Source organism: Dendrobates tinctorius, unplaced genomic scaffold (assembly GCF_039654945.1).
Source record: "Dendrobates tinctorius isolate UK_male_01 unplaced genomic scaffold, ASM3965494v1 ptg000086l, whole genome shotgun sequence".
In the NCBI taxonomy this organism is placed as follows: Eukaryota; Metazoa; Chordata; class Amphibia; order Anura; family Dendrobatidae; genus Dendrobates; species Dendrobates tinctorius.
The window spans coordinates 32,441,680-32,466,743 of record NW_027361754.1 but is presented as its reverse complement, the minus strand read 5'-3'; the positions used below and the strand labels follow the sequence as shown (position 1 = coordinate 32,466,743).

General features: G+C 40.9%; 1 protein-coding gene across 3 annotated transcripts in view; it reads right to left on the bottom strand.

The window, feature by feature from the left end:
• Window positions 1–25,064, bottom strand: part of ZBTB16 (zinc finger and BTB domain containing 16) — a 149,923-nt gene that overhangs the window by 75,717 nt on the left and 49,142 nt on the right. For all 3 annotated transcript variants that reach the window (XM_073585292.1, XM_073585291.1, XM_073585290.1), the window contains one exon: window positions 142–239. In XM_073585292.1, the coding sequence (XP_073441393.1) occupies window positions 142–239 (98 nt within the window). The remainder of the gene's footprint in view (window positions 1–141; window positions 240–25,064) is intronic.

Here is a 25,064-nt window from a genome sequence, read left to right as displayed (position 1 = left end):
GAAGGCTATTGCATATAAAGTCTCTAGTTTTCCCATTTATGATTCTTGAGAATTCCATATACTTAATTCTATCCATGTACTCATCTTGTAGTGTACGACCTAATACCTAATAAAGCTAATAAAGTAGGATGTGGGTCTCACCTGAATGAGCCAGCAAATGCATCCGAAGTCGCAAACTGTCCAGAAACCTCTTCCCGCAGAGTTCACAGCCGTACGTCTTCATACCACTGTGCAGCTTCCTAGAAAGTAATAAGGGCAGGAAATCAAGAACATTAAAACAGGGAATATTAATTATTTTGCAAAGTCATTAAGAAAGTCGGACGGCGGTATAACTCGGACATGGCCAGTCCGAGCATTGAGTTACGACCCTCGTCCAAGTTATACCGCCGTCTGAGTCTTCCCTTAATACAAGCAACCTTTAAACAGTATATAGCAGGCAATATTTCTTTGATCTGATAGGGAAGTGATAAGAAAAAAAAATGTTTAAATATTTTGCTAATTTTTTTTTTTTTCAACAAATTTAAACATGACTTTTTTTTAACATATCAGTTTATATTAAAGGCTAAAAATCTTGCAGTTTTCATACTGGCCACTGATGCCATTTGTTTATCTATTTTACTAGACCTCAACCTACTTTCGTCTCAGGAAACACCACAAGTAAATAGCGACGTTGGTCAGTTTCCGAGCCACTCTTGTATTGAAGCATCTACTGAACGTGTGCAAAGGTCATTGTAAAGTGAGAGGGAGCGCTGTCAGGTGTGACCGTCTATTGCATTAGGTGGGTCCTGTGTTATCCACCGATACTAGAGGCGGTACCTATCATTGTAATCCGGCCTCTAATAACGGAGTGTGCGGAAAACGCTTCCTAAAAAGGACTAATAAAAAGCCCTAGTGACAAGCGTAAAAACTAATTTAAAAATAAAAACATTTGCAAAAATTTAATTTAGTGATTGCTTTCAAGTCACAAGAACAGTTAACACATATTCCCATGTCAAAAATGTGCAAATAATTCATAATCTCCAAACTAAAAGGATATAGTTAATTTAATCTACATAAACAATAAGAAAATATTAACAATTAACCATATAATAACAAGTACAAAGGAAAAAAAATGTTAAGTACGTGAGAGGATGCTCTAGGCAGGAAGAATGCCTTACAAGAATGAAGGCAGACAGACAATCAACCTTGTTGGTTTAGTTCAAAACATTTTTTATCATCTTATGCAGTCAATACTTTAATAACCATAGAATTTTGTATTTTCCATATGACCTTGAATGGAAAACAAACTGTAAATAACTTAATTTTATGTTTAGTACCTTGAAAATAAGCGTAAAAGGCTATAAAAAAACAACAGGTCAGATTGCTGGCAGCAGCAGGACTATGTGACAAAACACTGTGTACTCTGCTGCAAGAGAAAGTGTTGGCAGCGGTCAGTCGAAATTCTTGCCTCTCTGCCAGACATCGCTGAAACTTCCGAAGTTTTAGTAGGGAAGAAACGGGAAACTAAAAAACATCTACAGCAGATCCGTGACCATCCCAGTGACAAAGTCTGGGCCATAAAACCCTTTCAAATTTTACTTCTTTTCACACAATATAAAAAAATAAAATATTATGAAGAAATTTTTCCAAGGGTCCTTAAAAGTATATCAAATATCATACACCTATAAGACTCGGGAGTCTTAGAATACGTGAAAACTTGGGCAATCCAATTTTTTTTTTTTTTTTTTATAACTTTGGGAACTGCAGATTTCTTTATGAAGTTACTAGACAATATTGTGAGTTGAATTCTAAAAAGAAAAAAAAAGTGCTCATTTAATGCAGCTGACTTTTTCCTGCCTTGAATGACTAGTACGGTTCTAATACCGCAGCATTTTTGGCGAATTTTTTCTTTTCTTAGGATTTTTATTTGGAAAATAAATTACTTTTAGTGACATGTATCATAAATTAGTATAAATTTCCATTATCAGCCTCATGTTTATTATTTAAATTGCGCTCACATTTAGGACAGCATTGTCTTTAGTAAGCTTGTATGAGCAAAAAATTTTTTTTTTTTTGTTTTGTTTTTTTTTTTTTTAGATAACTGAGCATGATAACACCTCAGATAACATCTGATATGAGCAGGTTTGGTCATCGCTAGTTATTAACCCAATAGTACCATGAGCATATTTGTGATAACAGTAAACATTCTGTTGTACCCCGCTTTGGGGCACTACACTCTCGCAGAGGCGGTGTTACCTCTGCAGCAGTGGACGAGTGTATGTTATACACTGAAGCTGGCCAAACCTAGAGACTTGACCAGCGCTTACAAGCTCTATAATAAAGAGCTTGTAACGCTGCACCCTTTTAAGATTGCATAGGTGATCGGTGACTTTGGCAAATATAAAGAATAAATTACGCACAATATCTCACGTTTCTTGCGAATGGAAAGGATTTCTAATAAGTGGTAAATTACAAAGTTTTTTTTTTTTTTTTTTTTTTTTTTGGGGGGGGTTTATATGCAATTTTACCCAATTAAGGCTTTATTCGCACATCGGTATTTGTATGGGAAAACCAGGAGCATCGCCAAAACACACAACAGGTGTCAAATCTTTCAATTACAGTTTCGCTGTAAGTTCAGCTCCTGGTTTTGGCATACAAACACTGATGTACAAGTGAGGCCTAAGAACATGCGACAACCCCTTTAGGTGACCACCTAGTTATGCAGCATATTGGCAGTCAAACATGTGGCCATTAAAACAAAGCTGCAGTCGTTTGCAAACCGTGCTGCATGGCACGTCAGGACAGTTTCCATCTGCCTCTTGCATGCAATGTGTGAACACAACCTTATCCCATCATCAAGAGTGCAGAAGTGTTTGGATATAATTGCCGCTATTTTCTGACAATTCCTTTGGCAAATTAATATGATTTGGTCTCATTTACGATACCCTCTTTTCTGACCATCAAGCAACTATCAAAAGAGAAATCCGGCACTCCAGGGAATATATGGAGAATTTTATTTGCTGTGCACTCCAAAATAAAAAAAAGGATCATTTTGGTCTTTAAAGCAATCGGTCTGATGAAGGTCTGAATTTTATAATATACACAAGACCAAAAGACCGGGCTCTATGCTTAGTAATGGTTACGTTCCCCAGGTGATCAACATCTATGGCATTTATGGGCAGTGAAGATACCCATGGCCAGGACAAGGGAAGGTAACATACAGCTCTCGCTCACATATATGTTTATGCTTGACAATTAACCATTGCCTGTACTATTCTCGTGTGATTACCGCAAGCTATGGACAATTAAAGATTATGGCTTGTTCTTCTATCTGGGTTTTGAGCATTTTCTTGAAATCCTATTCTTACAGCAGATAAAATCGAGCAGACACCACAGGTTTCACGAAAAAGGGACAAAGAAGTTTATCAGCACAATAAATGGAAACAAATAACAGGATAACGGGATCCACTTGTCTCAATTAACTGATAAACCTCGCTGATTATCCTGACAGATTTGACTGATCTATCTGGAATTGCGGCAGGGCCATGAATAATAATCATGGATTAGGATCTAGAACGCCCCACTGGGGAAGAATCAGAAAGCACTAATGATTTAGGAAATAGCTGCAATTTGGAAAGTGTTCCTGCAATAAGTATCAAAACTACTACAGCGTATATAGATGTAGCTGAGCCGAATTTGTCATTGACAAGCTTTTACAACCATCATGAAAACTCATGCAGTAAAGAGAATAGAACAGTGTGACTTGCAAAAAGCGGCAAGTCTCGATAAAGCACATCTGGACACGACGCGAAATGTCAGCTCTCCCAACTCTGATACATACGTTATAGGATTTTTAAATATACCGTAAGTTATATTAATCATGGGACTGATCTACCAAATACATTTACAAGATATGCAGAAATTCATTTAATTTAACATGCTTTACTAGTGAAAACCATGCAGCTGATAACCACATGGCAAAACAGTCAAAAATCATGGTAAAAATTAAGTGTACTTTTCACAAGCAGTTGTCAGTTCTCAACTGCAACCTGTTAAATTACCCAATGCATCTCTATAGGTCAGAGCGCCATGCTGCCAACAATAAGTGGAGTCTAGTGATTACGATTTATACATTGAACTCAATAATAAAGCTGTATACATTAAAGCTCCCTCTAGTGGCCACAGAGAGACTGAATTTTACCATTATCCTCCATTCATATGGGGGGAGGGGGATTTGAAAGGCACCATCAGAAAATTGGAGCTCAGGCATCTTCTAAAAGGTAGATTAAGAAATGATCACATAATTTTGGACTTATTTAAAATAAGAAATATGCAATGATGCTCCCAACAAGAAAAGCAGCCCATTACAATAGGCTAATATTTAGAGGGAATCTAAACAGGATCGTGCAATTAAATTAAAGAGTTATCAAATGATCCTGACATTAAATCTAACCATGTCCACAAGAAAAAAAAGATTTTCCAGTGTGGCTGAACAGGTCCAGTTGAGGACAACAAAGACATTTGGTGCCAATAATTGTGGGACCAACAACGGAAATAAAGTTTTGGAATCCAAGTCCAAAATATTACAGAGTTCTTTGATGAAGATATATTTACGGGGACAACCACACTACTTCCAATAAATAGGGTCAGTGTAGTTAATTTTAATGTGTGTACCGTGAGACTCTGCCAAACACACAACTTAAAATCTGCAATTGCTTTATTTGTTTAACCTGATTTTGTGCAAAGTTGCTCAATTAAGACAGAAAAGATAAGAGAAGTAAAGTCCAAACTCCTTTATTACAAGCTGCGCAAACATTTTCGAGACAAGGTCAGTAAATGAATAATTTGACAGAAACCCTCCTATCTCTTAGACACTTCACAATAGTTAAAGTCGTCAGATTAATCTTTGCTTTCTAGTAGGTGACTGTAAAAGACTACAGCTGAATTGCTAAATAAGAACTCTTTATTGGGTATGGAAAGGACATGTTGGTCCTTGACATGTTGGTTTTAGCAGATTCCGTAGCCAAACCTTAAAACTTGCAGCTATAACCGGTACTGATATATTGGTGCTCGTTACTGGTTTACTTTATTACTTGGTTGTGCTCATTCATAAAAAGACCATATCTCAGAACAGAAGAGTGGGAACGGAAATACAGGCAGTTCACCAAAGCAAAATGTTGCCTGTTTTGGATAATTCATTTTTTATTTGTGTAATCATTCCCGGATGATAGGCTAATCATTGGATCTCACCGCTGTTGGTACACAGAAATCAGTAGTAATCGGTGCAGGAGTCTAACATTTCACTGCAGCACCTTGTCATGACTCGTCAAGTGTCCCGGGACCAGGGTCTCCTATCCTGTCCCTACCTCACCCTGTTCCCCGTATTACTTCTGATGGTGAAGACGCTGGGGCCTTGCCTTAGCTTCTGAATCCACCCTCAGTCTGTACCCTTCCCCCGCTCAGGGAAGAGAGTAGTAGTAGTGTGCTGCAATACACCAACCAGACTAACAAAGGTAATACGAAAAATACCAATCATACAAATAGACTCACACAGACAGAGGATTGCACTGGAGAGTGAAGGATGGGTTAAAGCAAAGTAAAAGAAGAATGGGAATAGAATGGGAAGTATCACACACACAAAACTTAGCAATAGTCACAAATCAAGCCATCAAACACCTTCTCCTATAAAAACCACCAACAACCTCCAGCTATGCAGCATCAGCTACTCTGAATGAGTGCTAGCCAGGGCCCAGATTATATAGGAGATGGGAGTGGCTAATAGTGCACAGCTGAGCGCCTTAATGCAGGAAAGCTTCCAGGAGCTCAACTGAGCAGACTAACCCCTGCACTGCTAAAAGAAACTTACATAATTTATTATAAAGGTGAAGTGCTTCTAAGCAGTGCAGGAGTAGGAGAAATTAGATGCTGCAGTCCCCTGGCTCCTCTCTGCCGTGGTAAACCCGTGACACCGCCACAGGAGAAAAAAGCATTACACATCTCCACTGAAACCAATAGGCAATTCACAAATATGATTGGTCCTCCAGAAAGAGACTTTGTAGTTTATCTTTAATAGATAAAGTTCCTAACACCACATGTTCAAAATTCAAGGTATATGAAAATGGGTTTTCTAAGTTAGACAACCCATTTAAAGTTTCATGAAAGGGGAACTAGTAACTGTTTGGCATGATGGATAGTCTATCAGAAAAAAAAAAAAAAAAAAAAAAAAAGAGTTAGAGGGTCTCCTAATCTATTAGTAATCCATTTCATTTAAATAAAAATTGGGTCTTTTTTGATGAATTTGACATTAAATAAGCTGCATGTGTTTTGCTGCTGGACTAAGCCACACTGAACCTGTTCTGCCGTGTTCCGATGGATATCTCAATGCGTTGTTGAGGGGTTCAGGACACATTCCCTTGCTGCCAAGATTAGTCGGATTGCGCACTTGAACATGACAGATGCAGAGGCAGATACGGCAGCAGCAGACATGAGGTCGGGAGGTAACGTACCAATCAATACCTAGTTACAGGCTTCAGTCTGTCAGCGGGAGGAGATGAAACATGGCAGGCAGAGATGCTCTATGTGACTCTTTCGGCCAAAAACTGATATTTTGAATAGAAAATTTCACAGGTGTAGGCTCCGGACACAAAACCCTTTTTTGTATCCTAGCAGTCACATGATCAGGGGTTAAAAGTATCAGAGCTGCACAATATTACAGCTCCAGATGTGGCTTTATAATGCCAGCAATATACAGATGTAGAAGAGACGGGTTTGACATTTGGCATCAAATTGCATGATTTTAGGAGGCTTCTTTGTGGTTTTCTATGGGACTACATATAAACAAAGTAAATGGATACATAGATGTAAAAATGTGTGTTTTTACTTAATTCTTAGTTTCTAAATAAATATATTTTATTTGTACTAAGTAAACTAAAGAAAAAATTAAACTGAAAATTCTGTAAAAAAAAAAATGATAAGTTAGTGCTATTTAATTCTCCAAGGGATGGATTTCCTCAAAGCGCAAGGTAAGGATTTAACTCATCTACGCGCATAGTAGATTTTTTTCCCCTCCACGACACACACAGCCAGAACAATGCTGAGGAAGTCTGACAGAAACCTATTTAAGGTCATTTATTGCCTTAATAAGCACCTTTGTCCAACAGGCAGTTTTTGACAACGGTGATAAATTCCAAATTTATGTCAAACATAGCATATGTTTAACAGCTCATTTCTAAGCAGAAGCAGCAGGCTCCCCTATAAATCACAGCTCGGGTTTGAAATGAAAGCAGATTATAGGGCTGGGGCTATTGAGAGAAGTATAAATCAGGACAGTTTAACTCTTACCATGGCACAAATTAAACTAGATTGGTGGGGGAAAGTTTTCTGGCAGCCAAAGGGCTAATTATAAACCTTCATACTTGTACGGTTACCATAGTCTTAACCAGGCAAGCTAAAAATTACAGATACATAATTATCTCCCTTAAACTGTAAAATCACTGTAAAAAGGGATTGTCCAGGACTGAATTATTGATGATGACCCATCATACTGAGATTTATGAGGTTCCAACATCGGGCACCCCCATTCATCATATGATAACTGCATTCAAGTGAATGGGAAATATAGTGCAATACTTGGCAGCAGACACAAAGCGATGCATTGTGCAGCTGATGATCATCCATAGTCCAGTCTTGGACAACACCTTTAAATATAGAGTTTTTATAAAGGTCTTAACTTGAAAACTTGCTACAACGTTCTATCAAGTATCCAGCTGTTTGTTAGTCTGACAACCGACATGACCATCATTATGGGATCAGAGTGTCAAAGAATATTCATCGATCTGATTGAAAACCTTGCCCATTTATCCCGTGATACAATACTCCTCTTAACCATTGACTTGTAGCATAACCAGGCAGGTTGCCAATCCTGAATAATGAGGCAGCAGAAGTGGTAGTCTTATTGGTTGTAACTTATGGCTGGTGACATTTGCGTAGATTGCGCTCTAGGACGTCTTCAGGAATTCAGGAAAATGGTGCCAGCAGCTGTGCATGCGTAAATTGCTCAGTGCCATGGCACCATTTTACTGAAGCCCACCATTAGTCCTAGCGCTTCCGCAAATTAATCTAACAGTGGTCTTCAGTAAAATGGTACTAGTGGCACTTACTAATGTACGCATTGCACCATTTTCCTGAACACTAAAAGCTCCATCTGCACAAGCGCTGCCCACGGCTTGGATGGTGCGAGCACAATTTTAAATAAAGAACAAAGCTGCAGACCCTCCCCACAGTCCCACTATGATGCACAAAGAGATGAATACAAGCAAACTTCAAACAAAGATTAGTCTACAAGTCGGATTTCTTCACCCAAGGTATCATTTTAATGAGTATGACGGCACCAATATGGCCAAGTCTGTACTTGACTTAGTAAAATGCTGCTGACTTTAAAATATCAGTGATCGTTTGGGACCCTGTTGAAGATTTTGTATTGGTGCCGATGAGCTTCAAGTTATATATAATTAATAGCATGTCCTAGTGTAAGGATAATGGGCATTAACATTGTGACAAACTTAGACAAACTGATCACAGACCAGGTCTGCTCTGTTCTTCAGATGCAAGATGCAGCTGTACATCATGGACATCTCCCCAAAGATTTAACATTCATATGTTTTTATTGCATTTGGAAGTTTTGTATATGCTTTATGAAAGTTTTTCAGACCATGGTTATGGGCTTTTGTCCACAAAATTTTATTTTATTTTTCATTTCCTGGGAGAATGTAAGACATCTCATTGACTAAATAACAGAAGGAAACAAGAAGGGGGACGTATTTGCAATTATTACCTTTTCATTCAACCAACATTAAACTTTGCCATGGGGGAGGGGGTCTAGTAATTGCAATGGGCACCCAGGATTAAGTTATTAAAGTGTTGGCCGAGGAAGTTCGCACTGCTTACGTACGACTGCTACGGTGTATAAAAAGTGGATAATTTACCAGGGAGAGCAAAGTTTTTTGCCCATCTCTACTGGGTACAAAAAGAGGATAATGGTAGGGGTCAGTTCAGTTACTTTTTTCTTTTTATGCGTCATAACCAAAGCCATAAAGGAGACATTTCCATTTCATCCTTAAAAAGGGAGATCCAGTTTATGGATCCAAAAATTGTAGAAATTTTGCGGCCAGACAATTCCTATTTTTACAAGGCTTTGTCTATAATATATGTAGTTGCACCACACAAAAATTAAAAAAATAATGTCAAAAACACCCATCTCTCATAATTTCTACAAGGTTGTAGACAAGACAAAAAAGGTAATAACTTAAGTCAACGGTCAAGGTTCCATGACCAAGTGTGACTGATGACATCAATATACCCTGAGGTCTTTGGTTCAAATCTAAAAATCGGTGCATAGCGTTTGTATATACGGTAATCGCTCATTTATACACATTCTCTCTATGCAAGTTGGTTCCCAACTCCAATAATCTAAAAAGAAAAAACTAAGTTTTCGCTCTAAATGCAGAAAGAATATGACAGCATTGCATTTATTAATACTGCTTGATTTCAAACACTACCACTGACCAATACCAAACAGAAAATCCATCACCCCAATACCCGCTGCTCCTCTCTAGCATACACATGTTGATATATTGCTCTATGCTTACATATGTTACATTAAACAATCATATGTTTCGCTTAAAGCCACTGTGATGTCAGCATCAACTACAGGATTTTCACTGCGTTCCGTCTCCCTCGTGCAATTCTGGAAGGTTAGCAGTATTATGAGAGGCCAGACTATAAAAAGGCTCGGAGTGTAAGTATTTCCTTTCCTATAAAATATTCATTACTCCGTGTGTGAGCCAAGTAACTGAGACCTCAAACATTTCTAACTTTGTACTGCAGCAATAACAGGATTTTATTGAATCTTTCTCCTTTTATTTATGCCCAACTATAAATATAAGGTTATATGGACACTGGTGAGCGCCTACACACATGTATAATGTATAAAACCTTCCTGTGCAGCTTTAAAGCAGATGAGTAAAAATATCCGGTTTTATTTCCCTGAGAACTGCCAAAAAGATTGTGCACTTGGCCCCAATGACTTTAGCCTTGGGGTGAGAATGAAGACGTAACCCTTTCTAATCTACAGAACAGGTATTTTTCTTATACAAAAAAAAAAAATTTAATAAGGAATTCCGGCTGAATGACGGCATCCAAATTTAGAAAATGCTCGTTGTCTGTAGAAAACTCAAAATTGTCACATTTTGTTTCTACTTATTGCATATTCTGGTTACTTTTCCTGACATGTTTGCTTTAAGGGCCCTTTACACATAGCGATATCGCTAAAGCGTCACTGATGTGATACTCACCTCCTACCAGCTCCCTACTGGCTATCGCTGATCGCGCGAGAATGGCCTGGTCCATTTCTCGTCGTCGGCTTCCTGCTGGCGCCGACGAGCGAGACATGGACGCAGGCAGAAGAAGACATCATCGCTGCGTCTGAAAGGTAAGTACGACCGCCGAGCATCGCTACGTCGCTGGTGAGATCTGCCTGTTTGGCAGCTCACTAGCAACCATTTAGCGATGCACCAGCGATCCTGACCGGGTCGTATCGTGGTTGGGATCGCTGGTGCATCACTAAATGTAAAGGGGCCTTTAGAAATGACAGTATTTACTAACAACTCTTTGTGCTATCCATTGGAAATGTATGAATGTGTCTCAACACCATCAACCGAGAATATTCAAAAAGGTACAGCACACTGACAAGGAGAAAAGTAGCAGCAGCGAAACCATTACCCCTGTCCAGTGCTCCTTCCTTTTAGACATGTTGCCCCTTCTGTTTTTTTGCATGTTTGTCACACAAATGTTTCAGACCTTCAAACAAATTGAAATATTAGACAAAGAGGTACCACAAGTAAACACAAAATGCAGTTTTTAAATGAACGTCTTACTAGGGGAAAAAATTCCAAACCTACAGGGCCCGGTGTGATAAAGTCATCATCCCCTCTCTTAAAACAAACTGTGGTTTACCACATCTTTGGGAAGCAGAGTTCAAATTCCTTAGCCACACCCAGGCCAGAATACTGCAACACCTGTTCTCAATCAATAAATCACTTAAATAGGACCTGCCTGACAAAGTGATGTAGACCGAAAGCTAGACATCATGCTGCGATCCAAAGAAATTCTGGAGCAAATCAGAAACAACGTGAGGAGCAAATGAGAAACAAAGTAATTCAGATCTATCAGTCTGGAAAAGGCATTTCTAAAGCCATCTCTAAAGATTTGGGACTTTAGCAAACCACAGTGAGAGCCATTATCCACAAATGGCAAAGACATGAACCAGTGGTGAACCTTCCCAGGAGTGTCCGGTTGACCAAAATTACTCCAAGAGCGCAGCGGTATGTCATCCCAAAAGGTCACAAAAGACCACACAACAACAGCCAAAGAACTGCAAGCCTCAGTTAAAGGTCAGTGTTCATGACTCCAGCATAAGAAATACTGGGCAAAAATGGCCTGCATGGCAGAGTTGCAAGATGAAAACCACTGCTGAGCAATAAGTACATAAAGGCTCGTCTCAGTTTTGCCAGAAAAACATCTTTATGATCACCAAAACTTTTGGGAGACTACGCTGTAGACTGGAGAGACTATAGTTGAACTTTCTGGAAGGGGTTTGTCCAATTACATCTGGTATAGAAGTAATACAGCATTTCAGAAAAGGAACATCATACCAACAGTAAAATATGGTGGTGGTAGTATGATGGTCTGGGGCCGTTTTGTTGATTCAGGACCTGAAAGACTTGTGGTGGTAAATGGAACCACGAATTCTGCGGTCTACCAAAAAATCCTGAAGGAGAATGTTTGGCACTGTTCGTGACCTCAAACTGAAGCACACTTGGGTTATGCAGTGGGACAATGTTCCAAAATACACTAACAAGTCCACCTCTGAATGGCTTAAGAACAACAAAATTAGAGCTTTGGAGTGGCCTAGTCAAAGTCCTCCTGACCTTAGTTTGATTGAGATGCTATTCCATGACCTTAAAAAGGTGGCCCATGCTTGGAAACCCTCCAATGTAGCTGAATTACAGCAATTATGCAATGAGTGGGCCAAAATTCCTCCAGAGCATTGTAAAAGACTGGCAGCGTGTTTTGTAGCGCATGGACCTCGGTGCTGCAATAAACTTCAGCTGAATGTGCGTCAAATTCTGGCGTCTGTGCTGTACTATATTTTCTTGGGCATGCGCAGTTAGCGCTGCCCGTGCTCTGACATCACATCATGTCATTCTTATCGCGCCTGCGTGGACATGCGGCCAGAAATCCCGCCCCGCAGTGTGAATAAACCGAAGAGACTGCGGGGCAGGATCTCTGGCTGCGTGTCCACGCAGGCACGATAGGAAGGACATGATGTGATGTCAGAGCACGGGCAGCGCTAATTGCGCATGCCCAAGAAAATATAGTACAGCGCAGGCACCAGAATTTGAAATGAACGCTGGGGAGGCGGAGCAAAGACTGAGGAAATGACTAAATGGCTGAGAGGCATCTGTGTATGAGGGGGAAAGACCTGTCCCCCGGTCAAACTTCAGGTATGTCTGTCAAATTTTAAAAACGCTTATTTCTGCGGTGGAAGGGATGCTAAATAAAAGAGCCACCTTGACAGAATACAGCATTAGTGCTGCACAAGGTGGCTCTTTTACTTAAAACCGCCTGAGGGGGGGGGGGGGGTGGCGGGTGACAGGTTCCCTTTAGAGAGATTGTCAACATGATAAATAATGTGGAAGATGTAACAGTTATAAATTAGTGATCTCACCGAACTTTCCAAGAAACCATGCATGGAGCCTGGAGCTCACCACTTATGGAATTGTTAAAAACATTCCTTAAACCACGTCAGCATTTTTCAGCACAGCAGTGGTGCTTTAAATGTAAGCCCTGTACTTATACTCATCTTCCGGCGGCTTCACCTTTTACTGACACCACTCCAGTCCATCGGCAACATCTTGTGCCTGTAACGTCTGAGTGGCCGGAAGTCAGACGTAACGTCACAAGAGCTCAATGCAAGTCTATGAGAGCCTAAACGAGGCTCAGACTTGCATTGAAAAGTGACCTCCGACAGGCGCCAGCAGGTCACCTTTCCCTGTAGACGTACAGGAGCAACGCTGGAAAATACTGAAGATGACAGGAGAGTATGAGACAGGGGGTAAGGGACTTGCACTTAAAGCACCACTGTAGTGGTGCAATTAAAAAAAAAAAAAAAAAAACACAACGCTGGGAGTGGTGCGTTAACTAAAAAAAAAACCTACTCTGTCCTTCTCCAATTATTTGTAGCAATAACATGAGTAATATAATTTACAATATCTTTTTCTGCACCTAATCCAGATACCATAAATCAATAAAGTGTACCTGTGGCTCCTAACACAATCCTGCTCAGAGATTTTCAGAGAATGAGCGAGGATCATTTACTGCACCAGGGACCCCAAATCCAACATAAAAAAGTAACCCCCGTGTATAACAAAGTGAATGAAAAGACAAGGGAAACAGTCAAATATACAAGCTGGAGCAGAAAGCAATTACATGGTAAGTAGCTGGCAGCTGGAATCCTAACGCTTGCCAAGTTGGTTTAAATGTGATATAATGTACCTGTCAGATGCCACCTAGGACCAGTCCAATAAAAGGAGCACACAATTGATTACATATTTGGAAAGCAAAAAACCATAAAATATATTTTACACCCAAGATGAAAAATGTATTGCAACGTATTTCCGTTGTTCTTCATGGTTAAGTGATAATAGGTGACGATAACTACTGTCAGCTTTCATGTTATGGGTTGTCAGTTTTTCATGGACCTTACATTAAGGTTTATACACATCTACAATGGTTTGTCTAGGACCAACACTGAATAAGAGATGATGTACAGTACCCAGGAATTAGCAACTAAACTGAGTGCAGAGCTTCACACAGTTTACTTTTAGGCTTGGTTGAAGCTGATAACACTTTATTGATGGGGGTTCTGATATCCAGCACCTCCACCAATCTGATAAGATGGACAGATACCCAGTACCTCCCCCAATCAGATATGACGACCTATTTTATGGAAAGGTCATCAATTAGTTAGTCCTGGATAAGCTCTTTAAGTTCCATTTCCTATCAGCAGTGTTACAATTTGGCATATCACCCATGGTTTTACATATGGCTAGAGCCACATCCACGTATAATATTCTATTTTATGACCTGTTACAAGAAGAACGAAATTCAATGTAGTAACTGATCCGTGGCATGATGGAAGCAAAGGTGCCCAACAGACTCCGCTGACTAATAGTGTTTGTTAGGTTGCCATCATACACTCTGTGCTTTCACTGGAATAAAATAGTTTTTTTATGGCTTTTTGTATAGAATCAACAATAGAGCCTCCAACATAGATGCAACCCTGGCCAAAGACTGTACATAAAATAAGCCCATGAGAAGGTCCAAGGGGTAAAGATTCTCCTTGAAGAGAATGCCAAACTGGTGTAGGGAGACAAAATATGCAAATAGCGTCTTCACAGAGAAAGAACGTTTCTAGTGCCACTTGTTGGAGGTAACATTTCTGTAAGTCAATACTGAGGCCTTCAAAAAGCCTTGCCACATGGCTTAAAAGGGGTTGTCCAGACCAAATCGATAAGTCTGCAGTCACGCTGTATGACTACAGAGCTATTAATTCCCCCAGCGCATGCCAGTTTCTGAGCCAGGACCGTCCAGTGGGCATGGACTCACTCTATACACTTGTATGGGGTGAGGCAGAGCCCTCTAGTCAGCCATGCCCACCAGACAGCATCCTCACTAAAAGGGGCGCAACCTTGGCCCAATATGGATTGAGGCCACATCCACTAGTCGGGTTCTGGCCGAGAGCATACATACCTGCCGAACCCGGCTCAAACTGGTGGATACCTGCAGTGCACAGTGCGTGTGCTGCGGGGATTCATATGTCTACAGTCACACATTGACTGCAAACCTAAGGATTTGGACTTGACAACCCCCTTTAAAAAAGGCCATATACACATATAGCTGAAAAATTGTTTGGTCAGTCATCTCTCCCGAATACCCCATACAGAGGAACGCTTGGCCATGCACCCCCTGTTTTAGCAATAATTAGGGACTAAATGAATCCGCCACTCCATACATAACTCTATGGAGGGAATAAACAATGTTAATATAGCCTAATAGGTAAATATAGAATCATTTTTAAAAACATGTTTTTATTCTTTAATCTTGAGTAAAGACACAATAAAACAAATACTGTGTGAGGGGAAACAAGGCAATGACTATATGTAGGCACATTCTAAATTCTCATTGCAAATGGCGACACCATTAATAGCAAAAAAATCCTAATCTAAATTAAAGTGCTAAATATTGGTAAAATAAATATCTTAGATTATTAAGATACCAGAGATCAAGATAGCAAAGCAGCAGCCTACGAACAATTGCGTCTCCGGACTAGAAGCAGTCCTGTAATACCAGTGCGAGCGCCACGGCTCGCATTAAGAGGAATCTCAGTCGTCGCACACAGCAGGCGATTCAATTATTAGCATACTGTAATCATTTGTATTCTTTCAGCCTGGACGAGGAGATCTGCAGAGCTCTGATACATTTCCCCCTTCTAGAAAACTCATCTCTTATGCCCAGCGGCCATTCTTGTGTCTATAATTAATCCTTTAGTGTGTGGGATGGTTAGAATTGTGATTCCGTCAACTGGTAATCGTTAGATACAACAGAAACAAAAATGCTGTTTCCCCCTCCTGCAGCCTGGGTGGGTGACAATCATATTATAAGCTTGAAGAGTTAGGCATCTAGACAATAGCGTGGAACGTAACGCATCCAAATTGTGAGTACAACCTGGGGAGGAGGATTTTTTTTGCCATATCAAAATTTTCCAGCAAGCGTTGATAGATTGTCTAATAACTAAGATGTAGCAAAGCTAAAATCTACCCAAAAGAAGAGGTGAGAAGCACAGCAATGCATCTCTGCAGATAAAAAGATTTCAGACCATTGGGCAATAAATGCGGTTTCCAATCTTCTCCAGAACTTCAGAGGTTAAATAAAGTCCCCAATTAGTCTCATTTCTCGCAGCAGCTTTAACAGTTAACGTTGCTGATTGAGAGAACACTGCAGTTATTGGTTTAAACCAGTTCCTTTCACTTACGCACCAGCAGAGAAAAACAATTTTATCAGCAACATCCCCCTAATTACATGAGCTGGCTTCCAGTTGAAATACTGGGGTTTTACACCAGCGCTCAGCATCATGTAGGCTAATTCTTAGCATCTGCATGAAGTGGGATCAATATAAACAAGGGGACCTCGGCGCTTGTACGGAGGAGCACATTAGAGAGGGGAAGGGGCGGTAAAGAGCATTTGTGTATTATACTCTACTAAGTGTTGGAGAACGACACGAGATGGCCATCAAAGTTTTGAAAACAGTAAAAGAATCATGAAAATTGGAATATCCAGGTTGGAAACACTTTATTAGGAATTCTAAGGATCTTAATTAGTGATGAGCGAAAGTGTTCCGAAAGGTGTTATCTGAGCATGCTCAGGTGCTAACCAAGTGTCTTCGGAGTGCTCGAAAAATGTTACAGTCCCGGCGGCTGCATGTCTCGCGGCACTTAGATAGCCGCAACACATGCAGGGATTGCCTAACAGCCGCGAGCCACGCAGCGGCAGGGACTCGAACATATTTTTCGAGCACGCCAAAGACACTCAGTTAGCACCCAAGCAGATAAAGAGTTATCTGAGCACGTTTGCTCATCACTAATCGTAATCGCTCTGTCAAAGTAGAAAGCAGTTATAAAAAGAGGGTCTCCTGCCCTGGAGGACTGGTACCAAACAATCCATTTATTTAAAATGATCACTATGCAATACTTAATTTCCACTATGGGGGCACTGCAGGGTTTACCTACAGCCTTCACTAAAGATCACAGCCAATTGCTGATGGTCCTAGCAAGACATTGTGACCCAGTTTGTTAACAAGGGACATTAAAGGAGTTGTACCAGTGTTGGGCTGGAGAGGCAGGGGCTCATCAGTAATATTGACTCTGGGAGTCCACTGCTCAGCTAAATACAAATCTAACATTACCCTATTTCACAAACTTACCTGTCTTCTATATAATAAGCTAGGCAGTTTATTGAACAAGTGTGGAGATGCTGCTTCTGTTTGTGCTTAGTGAATCAAATGCACTGTTGTGGGGAAGGATAAGTGGCTTACTCCTGTGCACAGGGGCCCACCAAGAGATTCGCCTGTTCCACTGGTGGGCCAGTCCAAGCCTGGGTTGTTGTACAAGTCATCATCTAGCCTAAGGATAAATGAGGACTTGTTGAACAGTGAGGATTCGACTGATGAGGCCAGCACTGTTTGCTAAAATGGGGAATTTTTATCTTCATTACAATGGAGCGACCTGTGCTCCATTCTTCTCCTATAAGGCTACTGGGCAATCCCATGGAGAATGAATGGAGCAGCGGGTCAGGCATCCAACCAACAGAAAAAAAAAAAAAGTTTCCCATCGGGAATAATAATTACCTTGACCTGCCCATGGTTCAAGTGGTAGGATACTCACCGATCTCCTATCCTTCGGAGTTGTCCAGTTAAAACAAATTAAGGCCTTATTCTGATTAGCGTATATTTGACCTACGTGCCCCACGGAAAGCACGAGAATCCATTATAGCCAGTGAATGTGGGCAATTTTCAACATGGACCAATGGTAGCAGGTGCTATTCCGGTCCTTTTTAAAGCACCAAAATAGTGCACGCAACAAAAGAAATATCTACAATGTGTGAATGAGCCTGGTACTTTTTTTTTTTCTTAAAATATGCCCAATGCCGATAATGGTTTTCCACACACAAGAAATAAACTAGTCGAAAGAGATTAGATCTGGAAATCTCAAAACATAGGATTCAACAATTTGTCCATTTCTTGGAGAAAAAAAAGGAATATATATATATATATATATATATATATATATATATATATATATATATATATATATATACACATATATACACACACACACACACATACACCGTATGTTCTTAGGCTTGCCATGTTATTTCCTGGTCAGAGACATACTGCAGATAGGTGATGTGGTCTAGAGCTACCCCCTACAGCAGTGTCTGTTGAAAGGAGTGGTTTTAGATTAAGAAGGGCAAACTTTAGTTAGTTATAGGGGGCGCGCTACTGTAGTTATCGGAGCTGCTTCAGACTTCATTTAAACGCTAAAATGGAGCTCATAAAACATTCCTCTGACCTCCCCAACCCATACACATGCATGATCAGCTCAGCCGAGCGTGCATGTATTTGTTGGAAGGGGCAACCGACTGGGGGGGGGTGACCCACTTTTTGCTTCAAACAGGGCCGTTTTTTATTGGCCGCCCTTCTGACGACCACAGCAATTCACCACAGCAGCTTCACATTTCTCCATACACAGGCCCGGGTACCTTCACTTCTTTTTCACTGTAGTCGTGGCGTCTTTCGTGACTCTTTTCACTGTGGCTGCCCTAGGCCCATCCACGACAGTGCTTCACCAGTCTGAGTCTGCCGTCCGTTTGGTACCCCCAGCCTGTCTTAGTCTGCGGCTACTGTCCTCTGGGCCACCCCTCGTGACTGCCTCAACTGTCAGTCCTCTACGGAGCCTTTCTACTGTCTTTCTCCTCAGCAGAACTTCCTCTCTACTATGCTCCTCTCGCTGACTGACCCTTCCAGAACCTTCCCTCAGCCCTTTATACTTCCAGTTCTGGTAACTCCGCCCCCCATGACCTGACAGTTTCTCTGACCAATGGCAGTTGTTCAGTCCCACTCTACTACACCCTCTCTCTTTATCTCAGCGGTTTCACACCTGCCTTTCCGCCTTCCCACTACAGACAGGTCTGTCCGTCAGTCCACCTTCCCTACATATTTTCAGTTAGGAAAGGCAAGTAAGTGGTTGTCAGACGATGCCGAAAAATATCATCTGTCTAGGGAAAGCCACGGACCCCCTAAGAATAAATAGTAATTGTATCTGTGCATTAATATGGCTCTCTATACAGAGATCATAATGAAGATTTCTGTACATTGGTGTTGACTGCTTTTTCCTTAAAGATCATATTGTGCCCTAAATGGGGGCGACGTTGGACACCCTATGTCAGGCATTGCCCCATTTATATGCAGGAGGCCGTAATGTAATCGTATGGGCACAGCAGTCCTCACTTATCCACCGTCTGACAGGAAACTGCTTTTGTTGCCCACAGCAACCAATCAGAGCTCAGCTTTAATTTATAAAACAGCTTTGGTAAAATGAAAGCTGTGCTGTGATTGGTTACTATGAGCAACAAAGAGCTGTGATAAATGAGGCCTAATGATCCATCAATCATTAGTTGCAAACCCCAGTTTAAGTTATAGATTAGTAATATATATATGGCTACAGTGTGCAGAAACACTGTTAACACTTCAGTCAAGAGAAAGGAAGTGACTCACCTACAGTTCAGTCACACGCACTCACCTCATTACTAGAAATCAACTCCGATAATAAGAAAGAGAAAGCACCTAGCAGCGCAACAGCATTTCAACTGTCTAGCACGGGTTTCATGTGCGCCTTAAGTACTTTTAGATTCACGGGCAACTTGTGAAATGAGCTTCACAGAGGGAGGAAAAAATAGTTATATTTAGCTTTCCACTAACTTTATCTGATTCTAAGAAAGCTGGGTCAGCCTCCTGGGCCGAACAGAAATAAATAATACCAAGCAATGGCACAGCGGTGATTTTCTGGGGTGCCAAGCTTCACTCCTCTGCACCTCCACTATCAAAATGATTCAGCCGTAAGCTTTTCTTGAAGCGACTGCACCCACCACGTTGAATACTGAATCACAAGAGCTGCTTTCTTCCCACTGTTACTCTAATATGGATTAATATTATTATTATTATTATGAACAAAAGATTCACAAACAACCCTATATTGAGCCAATCACTTGCCAGCGTTCTAAACCCTACAGGTTAATATATATTAGGCCAGGGTCACACTAGAGATGAATACGGACAATTGTTGTGTGATAAAACATCGCATAGCACTCGGACCAGTATTCATCTATGGGGCAGCTCCCATCACTGTTTTTTTCTCGGCCGTTTTCAACGTGCGAGTGAAATCACAGCTTGTTGCGATTGTCACCGACACTCGGCCAAGTCTTGGCTCATTCGCACCAATATAAGCCTATGGGTGCGAGTGAGACAACGCACATCACTCGGATATCATCTGAGCGATGTGCATTATACGCTGACCCCGGCAATGAAGGAGATGGAGAAAATAATATCTCTGCCTCCTCCGCAGCTGTGCGAGAGGCTCAGAGCACAGGCGCATGACACTCGGCTCCCGCTCGCAGCAGAGCAGGAGCCGAGGGTCAATAGCATCTTGCATCGGATGCCATACGCTAGTCTGACCACGGCCTCATTGGGTTTATAGCCTTGTAAAGCCGTTCTCATAGCTAAACCTCTTCGGGTCCTACAGTGGACTGGCTTGCATGTATTGTATATAGTACATGATTTAGAGTGATGACATAATAAACGACAACCATTTGAGAAACTTTAGCGGGAAGTGATGCAACTCCAAGGAGTCTCATCTTGGTTATTCTGGGGAATCCAATTATGTAGCTATCTTTAACCAAGAGTTGTGATGCTCATTTAATTGTTATAGTCCTACATCTTTATCTGACTGTGCAAGCTATTAATTAATGCATCACACTGTCTTCACTGTACGTCAGTACGTAGCATTTGGGTAAACAGTAGATGGCACTCCCCAGGCGAAAAAGTCAGGATGTGGGGGGAGAAACTACTGACTCAACCAAGGGAACATTGTTCCTTAAAGGAGATGCATTGAAACAAGCATTTATGTGCTCATATTTGATTCTATATGTATGCTGATGCACTACCATCCCGATGATCACAACAACATTTGTTTACGTGGGCAAGTCTGGCGATACAGTAAAGCTGAAATACTGTAATATGTAATAATCTGTTATTTTCTATAAAAGGAGGAGAAGGCAAAAAAAAAAAAAAAAGAAGGACAAGCAAACAATGCAGCGTATTTTCATGGGTCAAAGTCCAATGGAGCATGTATGGAGGTGGATTCAGAGTGTATAGCAATACAGACACTGCAACTGTGCAGGATAGTTTCATGGCTTACTATTTAGCAACATCTATGTGAACTTTGTACGTCTCCTCCAAAAATATACATGTTTGTGAGCTTGGCATTTAGATTAGCCCCAAAGGAACAGGGATCACTGGCAATGTCTATACTGTGATGCAGAATGTTAGCGACTGATAAATAAAAGTTAAAACTTTGTACATCGACCTTATAGTTTTACATAACCATTCTGCAGGCATATTACCCTTAATAATACACCTTCGTTGATTAAACTCAAATCCAAGCAAAGCCATCCACAGTGCAAATTGCAACAGTGATTACTACAGTAGTGACTAATGGACCATTATCAAATATCTCAAAATAAAAATAAAAAAAAAATGGGAGCGGGACGTGTCATTTTGGAGGATGCATTTTTTTTTGTCTTTCGCAGAGGAGGAACCACCTACAATATTCACATTGGAATTCAAGTCTTATTGTAAGAAAGGTCACAATTCTGTTCTGTACAATGTAACAAAACAAATACACAAAGAATACAAATCTCACAGAAAAATAGAATACGGTAACTTCTCCCCCTAGAATTTCAGTTCTATACTGGAATTGTAAATAATTTCATATAGACTCTGCACGTAAACTCTGGTGCTGTGAAGGGTGCTAGAGATCAGCAAATGAGTCTGTATTCTCGCCCCAGGAAAGTCAAGAGGTGCCGTGCAAATTACAGAGCTTTTAAATTATACTGTTAATGAACACAAATAAAGCACAGTTAAAAGGCAATTTGCTCCATAGGAGACAAATATTTAAGCACAGCAGGTCAACAAGAGAAAAAAACCCTTATTTAAAGAAGGACCCCCCAAACATAACATTTCATAGGGGGGTAGAGAAGTATAATTCTACACCAAAACATACAAAGTGAACTAAATAACATCTCAATACAATGGCACTTAAAGAGGTGGGATATATTAGCAGCAAATAAAAGTGTGAATAGGGAAAAACGGGCAAGCATAAATTTCTTTGTAATGGCAAGATGACAGAGTCAGAGCATCTCAGGTCTTGTGGTGGATTCTTGATACGCAGTGGTTAGCATCTACCAAAGTTAGTCCAAGAAAGGACAACTGGTGAACAAGAGACAGGATTATGGGCAAGCCATGATCACTGCTAGGCATGGGGAATGAAGGTTAGCCCTTCACGTCCAATCACAATTGAGCTACTGTAGCAAAAAAAGAAAGTTCTTGCTGCCTATGGGAAAAAGTGTCAGAAGAACCCACAAATCTTCCCAGCTTGTGGTGTAAGGTTTTGAGTAGCTTAAGACCGGTTAGAGTGCCCACGATGACCCCTGCCAAACGTGTCTTTAATGGGCCCAAGCGTTTGACCCATATAGCCGAACCTTGAATTTTTTTTTTTTTTTTTTGATCTCAAGCCATGGCAACTTGTAAAGGTCATCAGGTTTCTGGTCTTCCCCTTTGCCTTGTTCCTTCCATTCTCTTGACCATGAGATCCTTCTCCAGTGATTGCTTTCTTCGTATGATGATTCCTAAGTAGGCAAGTTGTAGCTTGATGACCCTTGCTTGGAGCGAGATGTCTGGCTTGATTTGTTCCAAAATTGGCTTGCTCTTCTTTCCCTCCATGGTATTGAAACCTCCTTCTGCAGCACCACATTTTGATGGTGTTGATTCTTCTTCTGCCATGTTTCTTTATCATCCCACATTTAGCATCTGTATGTTACCACAAAAAGGTCAAAATATCTATGAGCTGTGTCTTCATCGCCAGTGAAATGTTCCTCGATCTGAAGACCTTGTCCATTGACAGCGATTTGTCCATAGCTATTCTACTACTGACTTCCGATGTCATCGCTACATCATACATGATCATTGATCCGAGAAGGCTGAAATCTTTTACAACTTCCAGTTCGTCACCATCCATCTCAAATGTGTCCCGGTTGTACCTGGCAGTAGTCAATATGTTTGTCTTCTTTGTATTGAGCACTTGCATATCTGTTGCATCTCATAAAAGTAGGGTCAACCGTAAAACAAAAAAAGCCCTTAGTGCTGTAAGCCAACTGTGCCAATCATTGGCTCTCTAACAGTCATAGTGTCAATGCACAGAAAACTCCCACATGGTAAAGAAAGAATAAATGAAGGAATAGAACGCCAACTTTGGTACTACGCTTTATTTTGAATGTAGTCACCAAAAACAGTCAGTAGACCATGCAGGTGTGAGTCCATCAGCAGTAGAAAATGGAAACTACTGTACACAATACAGTACCATCTGCATTGTCTAGAGGTGGTCTGTGACCCTGAACATCCAGGTGCACATTGTATACATTAGGTCTGACCCAATAGGAAGGTTAACACAGCCGCACTAAAGCTTGTCGTGCAATTTTAAGAACCACTTTTATTTTAAAAGCTATCATGTGTAAACGCATTAGTGTTTTGAAATTGCATTCTAGAGTTAATTAAATGGACAGTCTTTTATCCATAAAAGAGAAAGAAAGCAATTAAAAGCTAAATGAAGAAAAACTGCCATAGCGTGCTGCCTAGCTGGGCCCGTGAAGATTTGTATTAGGGGAGAGGACAGGCAGGAATATCAATGGAGTTCGTGGCCAAATCTCTTTTACGATACCCTGGGTAACTGTAGCAGGAGAATGTGCCATCCTTGTGAGGCAGACAAACGCCGATCACTGGAACAAAAGCCTCACTGGGGCCCAGTTTGTAAGCAAACAAGGAAAAAGACAAGAAATAATAACACAAGGTGCTACATTCTGCAACATGGAGGTGGAGGGGTGAAATCTAACACAAACACACACTGGGAAACAGCAAAAAACACACATGACACCACAGGCAGACAGCTATAAGTAATGCAAAGGAAGAGCCAGGCAGACATGCACCTTGTCAGTCATTTACTGACTGTATCGCCTCCATTTCTGCAGGCAGGCTTATAAATGGGAGCAAGAACCACAAAAGCAGTTATCAAAGTTGGAGTCATAATACATGGAGCGTGACAAGAAGAATAAAAAATAATATCCAGCTGGTCCCAACTTTTTCATGGTGCTGTACCCTGTGGGTCAAAATGCAACCCCATTCATTTGCATTGTGCGGCAACAGAATATAGCAATATGCCGTGACCAAAGTTGCCACGTAGCTCCAGCCTTACATGGCTAGGCCGTGAAAGGGACGTAGCCAACAAATGAGACGGAAAAATCACATCTGTTGGCCACACATTTCTCCAAGCCAGAGGCGTAGCTAGGGGTTCAGCTTGGGGGGGCAACCATCTGGGCGGGCCCCTAATTCTTGATTACAACTACATTATGGTGGCACACTTTAGAGTCCAAGCAGGAAACAGATAAACTGCTGAGGATACACAAACTGTGTGGGGGTCCTCATTATTTCTGTTAAAGATCATTTGCCTCAAATATTACATGGGCCTGATTAAAAAGGGCCTTAAAAGGGTTTTCCAGGCAGAGTATAAATTTCAGTCCAGGTCCCTGTGCTGCTCTGCCCTTATTCACATTGAGGATAGGGGACACAAGATAAGGATTTAATAGTAGAGACAGGACGTTCCCAACTGAGCACACTTTGTCACGGATGAATGTTTTTTTTCCACTTTTAGATCAAATAGTATTAGCCAAGTAGCCCATGTTATTTACAGGTATTATTACTATAGGGCATGTGCTTCTTTTGTGCTTTTTGGGGGTTTGATCTGTGAAAGGGTCACAGTGTGAATGTGCACATATACCAACTTCTGCCCCCTCTCATTTCTTTGGTTTTAGAGTATACATTCCTGCAGTTACTCTAGGTGACTGCAGATTGCAGGATCCTGACAGTGTGCATCACGCAGACAGTCAGGATTCCCCTTTAATGTCAGAGCGAGGGACTGTTCATATGCCACTTAGATACGGTAGTTGTGGTTACATGTCATCTATCAAATAATCCTGCTTCTCGCAATGTTCTTATAGATTGTGATTCCCATCAGGGACAG